At 36.2% G+C, this 5,260-nt stretch overlaps 1 protein-coding gene across 1 annotated transcript in view; it reads left to right on the top strand.

Annotated features, from left to right (window-relative positions):
- Positions 1-5,260, top strand: part of LOC107694719 (glutamate receptor ionotropic, delta-1-like) — a gene marked incomplete at its 5' end in the record, with an annotated part of 33,996 nt that overhangs the window by 1,559 nt on the left and 27,177 nt on the right. The window contains 2 exons of the mRNA XM_016494409.1: positions 321-651; positions 3,900-4,038. Of these exons, the coding sequence (XP_016349895.1) occupies positions 321-651; positions 3,900-4,038 (470 nt within the window). The remainder of the gene's footprint in view (positions 1-320; positions 652-3,899; positions 4,039-5,260) is intronic.

Genomic DNA, 5,260 nt, shown 5'->3' with positions numbered 1-5,260 from the left:
CACTGGTAATTTGTATTTATTGATTTTAGCAGGGATGCAGGACAACCCTGGAATAAATCTGACCAAATATAATGAGGTTATGCCTTTAAAAAAAAGTGTATGATAAAAGCCAGTTGGGAAATAAAATAACATTTTAGATGCATTCTCTGGACAGTCTTAAAATCTTACACAATTTTGCTTGTTTTAAGGATGTTTAGAAAAACAAATCACCAAAAACCTGATTAGAATTGTTTTTGTGCATTTTTGTAAGGCACGCATTACCTAAAGAGTGAGTCTCTATGGTTGTACATGACATTTCAAATAAATGCTTCTCTTTACAGCGAGCTGATTTGGCAGTGTCTGCCATAACTATAACACCAGAGCGAGAGAACGTAGTGGACTTCAGCAAGCGCTACATGGACTACTCTGTAGGGATCCTACATCGCAAACCCGAGGAGAAGATCAACATTTTTTCTTTGTTTGCCCCTTTTGACTTGGCTGTGTGGGCCTGTATCGCAGCTGCCATTCCTGTGGTGGGCGTTCTGATCTTCTTGCTGACACGGATGCAGATGCTCCGCTCCCAGAATCCTCCAGGAGCCCATCACACTTCATCCATGTCTAACTCATTGCATAGTGCTATATGGATTGTCTATGGAGCCTTTGTACAACAAGGTACTTCAAAGAATTCCTCTCCCATGTGTCCATTCAAAGGCACCTTCAGAAACAACTTATCATCTTAGAAGTGCAGCCAGAGGATCAGGTGATGATTTGACTCAGAGCTTAGAAAAATTACAAGATTAAAGCTGCTGCCTGATGATATTGGAGTGTCAATGCATTGCTCCCTCTTAAACATGTAAGCATCTGCTAATGAAAGCATTCTTTAGGAGCTGTAAACATTTAGTGTTTGCAGATATTCAGAGAATAGTTTATCTAAAAATGCAAATCATGTATTCACCCATTCCAAACCCATGCAATACAAAAGGAGATATTTTGTAGAATTGTGTTTGTTTGTTTGTTTTTTAATCTTGAATGTGAAAGTGTGTGTGAATGTGTCCAGGTGACAGCAAAGCACCACAAAAATATAATTTAAGCAGTTTAGTCACTATCACTATCTGAGTAGTTTTAGCATGTTAATTGGTATGACAATGCTAATTTATTTGGTCTCTGGTAATTTGTATTTATTGATTTTAGCAGGGATGCAGGACAACCCTGGAATAAATCTGACCAAATATAATGAGGTTATGCCTTTAAAAAAAAGTGTATGATAAAAGCCAGTTGGGAAATAAAATAACATTTTAGATGCATTCTCTGGACAGTCTTAAAATCTTACACAATTTTGCTTGTTTTAAGGATGTTTAGAAAAACAAATCACCAAAAACCTGATTAGAATTGTTTTTGTGCATTTTTGTAAGGCACGCATTACCTAAAGAGTGAGTCTCTATGGTTGTACATGACATTTCAAATAAATGCTTCTCTTTACAGCGAGCTGATTTGGCAGTGTCTGCCATAACTATAACACCAGAGCGAGAGAACGTAGTGGACTTCAGCAAGCGCTACATGGACTACTCTGTAGGGATCCTACATCGCAAACCCGAGGAGAAGATCAACATTTTTTCTTTGTTTGCCCCTTTTGACTTGGCTGTGTGGGCCTGTATCGCAGCTGCCATTCCTGTGGTGGGCGTTCTGATCTTCTTGCTGACACGGATGCAGATGCTCCGCTCCCAGAATCCTCCAGGAGCCCATCACACTTCATCCATGTCTAACTCATTGCATAGTGCTATATGGATTGTCTACGGAGCTTTTGTACAACAAGGTACTTCAAAGAATTCCTCTCCCATGTGTCCATTCAAAGGCACCTTCAGAAACAACTTATCATCTTAGAAGTGCAGCCAGAGGATCAGGTGATGATTTGACTCAGAGCTTAGAAAAATTACAAGATTAAAGCTGCTGCCTGATGATATTGGAGTGTCAATGCATTGCTCCCTCTTAAACATGTAAGCATCTGCTAATGAAAGCATTCTTTAGGAGCTGTAAACATTTAGTGTTTGCAGATATTCAGAGAATAGTTTATCTAAAAATGCAAATCATGTATTCACCCATTCCAAACCCATGCAATACAAAAGGAGATATTTTGTAGAATTGTGTTTGTTTGTTTGTTTTTTAATCTTGAATGTGAAAGTGTGTGTGAATGTGTCCAGGTGACAGCAAAGCACCACAAAAATATAATTTAAGCAGTTTAGTCACTATCACTATCTGAGTAGTTTTAGCATGTTAATTGGTATGACAATGCTAATTTATTTGGTCTTGGTGGAATAAATCTGCTACATAAGTTGTTGTTGCTGCTACTGTTATTGCTTCAGAGCAAGTATGATGATTTGCTACTACCAAGACATACACAGAAATGCTTCAGCTGCGCAAATAAACATACCTAATATTCCTGTAGCTGATCTAGACAAGTGGAGCTGGGGGAGGTGGAGGGTTTCAGAGTACCTCTGATAGCATGCTGCAGGACTGGCTTACAGCAAACACTGAACCAGACTATTTAAATGTTAAGCAAACAAGATACAGCTGAGCCAAAACTGCTTGTACTATGTAGTATACGATGTAAATGCTAGCAGATTACATGACAAAGACCAATCTGTGCCAGTCTAGAGTTTCCTGATTGAACTTCAGGTAATTATAAAACACATTATTATAATGAAAACAACATAAGTTGTGGCTGAATCATTATTAATCAATAAATAGTATAATGAATTAAATGAAAATTATATCATCATATACTTACCCTTATGTCAATTCAACTTGTATGATTTACTTTATCCTGTGAAAGATAGAAGAAGAAATGCATAGGGTATGATGAGGCTAAAGGCACATTTGATTTTTTTTTTTCTAATCCACTAGATGGCAAAAAAACCCTCAATGTAGCACTATTCTGTTCCGGTCAGTTCTTCTTCTTCTTCTTCTTCTTCTTCTTCTTCTTCTATCTATCTATCTATCTATCTATCTATCTATTTATTTTTATTATTTTTTTACTTATATTGCTTTTATGATTTCTTTTACCACAAAATGTCTTGCTTCATCAGTGTTCATTCATTCAGAAAAAGCACATTTTCCTTAAGGTGTGCCTTTAGCCCCTATAAATTTGGAACAACATGAGGGTGAGTAAATTGGTGAACTGCCCCTTTAAGGCTTGCAAGCAGGTGTAAATAGTGTTTTATGCAGCATGTTAAATTTGTGATATACTTTTTTTTTATCAGATATGCCTACCCTTGTTTCACTTGAGTGTTAAACTGCATATACTTGAATTCCAATTTCAAAACCAGCATAAATGCATAGAGCATACAGAGAAGTGCACTAAAACAGTGTAAAGGTGCCTTTAAATAAGGCAAAGGATACGCTGGTTCTCATCCGAGAGACAAAATGGAATAAACGGCTACTTCAGAAACTAGCATGCTAAACCCCCAGCTCCCTCTATTAATGCCTGGCATGCTGCCCACCAACGTGTTTAAACCTAACAGCTAGTTGTTTCAATCTCGTATTTCTGTAGCTTGTCACCATATGAAATTGACAGTAGATTGTACAAAACACAATGAAAATTTTGCAGCAGTTAACACAGTCCGTTGTTCCACTGCTCACATATTAAACATGTGGAATTAGCTACACTGATGGCATGTTAATAATGGTGCCATTTCTGGCTTATTCTAATGACTAAGGTTAATAATGTAAAAGTGTATTTGTATTTTATAGATTATAAAAGAAAGAAAGAAAAAACTTTGGGAAAAAAACAGGGTGATTAAAAAAATATATATGTATGTTACAAGGTATAGAATAGGATTCAAAGTCCCTTCGTACACTACTTTTTTTTAGCATTTCAAAGTACATTTACATATTCTAAAGCATTTTTGTGTTATCTGTCACAGGTGGAGATTCAGTGGTGGGGTCTGTGGCATTGAGGATAGTCATGGGCAGTTGGTGGTTGTTCACATTGATTGTGTGTTCGTCTTACACTGCTAACCTGGCTGCGTGCCTAACTGTGTCCCGCATGGACAACCCTATAAGGTAAATTACCATTTCACAAATAGTCTACCACTCAATGCACCATATGGTAGAGAGTTGATCTATGTCTATTAAAAGCTTTTCTATCCCGTGTTTGTCCTCATAATTGGTGCAACCTTATGTTCAGGAAGCTTCAAACATAGTTTGGCCACACGGCAAGCAATATGCAGAAAATGTATGCAGTATTGCACAGTTTAACATAGGCTATGTGTGTAGCAAGAGAAGGCAAGCAGGCAACTTAATACATTGGGATTTTACAGAAAAACTGTGGAAAATATATTTATTTTTTTATATGATTTTTATCCATCCAATTTCTATCCATCCAAAAGTAATAAGAACCAATTATTTAAATGACATAAATTAAAAAACGAAGCAGAATATAAAGTTCCGTTTACACGCTACTAAATTCTTCAAATAAAACTCTTGGGTGTATTTCAACGGTTTAATCCTAGAAGTTTGTAGGTATGCTGTCTGAGGCTGAGAATAGGATTTCATGATGGCAAGAACTGTGCGAGTTGTAACTAGGCTTTCTGGGACATGTTCCCATTAGAGTGAAGGAAGGTGAACTAGAGAGATAAATGTATTAGTATATATGGAAAGAGGTTGAGACTATTACAGTGTGTGTGTTATTTGCTTGACATTTTTGCTTATTTTTTTTTTTTTTTTTTAGAATGAACACGCAAAACTGAAGCTGAATTTGAATGCTAGTGATCACCCTACATTTTCATATTATGGAGAACAGCAGAATTTACTTTTTGATAATAACTCACTTTGTGTTTCATGGGAAACCCCAACCCCACATAAAGATAATAATTATTTATAATAAAACTTTACTAAATGTTCATTATAATAATTACTAAAGTGTGTTCAGACCCAATATTATACATTTTGAACACATTCTGATTTATGATCCGAAGCGAGATCATACATTACTAATGTTCACTGTCATGATTCAAGAACAAGTTCTACATTGATTCAGTCGTTCATGTATTCCATATATTGTGACAATTGCATTTATATCATCAGTTTTATACACTGCGAGGCTAAACTTCACCTTATATCCGTGTTTGATGATTCAGGGATTGTTTTCTGTAGCCCTTCAGAGAAATGAGCCACGTCTGCAACATAGGTTCCTTGAGTTCAGACAGTTGGCAGAATTCATTTTCATAAAAGGCTGACAATTCGATATATATATATATATATATATGTATTGCCACATCATGAA

The sequence above is a fragment of the Sinocyclocheilus anshuiensis genome, unplaced genomic scaffold (genome assembly GCF_001515605.1).
Source record: "Sinocyclocheilus anshuiensis isolate Anshui unplaced genomic scaffold, SAMN03320099.WGS_v1.1 scaffold3123, whole genome shotgun sequence".
Taxonomy (NCBI): Eukaryota; Metazoa; Chordata; class Actinopteri; order Cypriniformes; family Cyprinidae; genus Sinocyclocheilus; species Sinocyclocheilus anshuiensis.
Note: the sequence above shows the minus strand (reverse complement) of the source record. Positions and strands in the feature narration are given on the sequence as shown.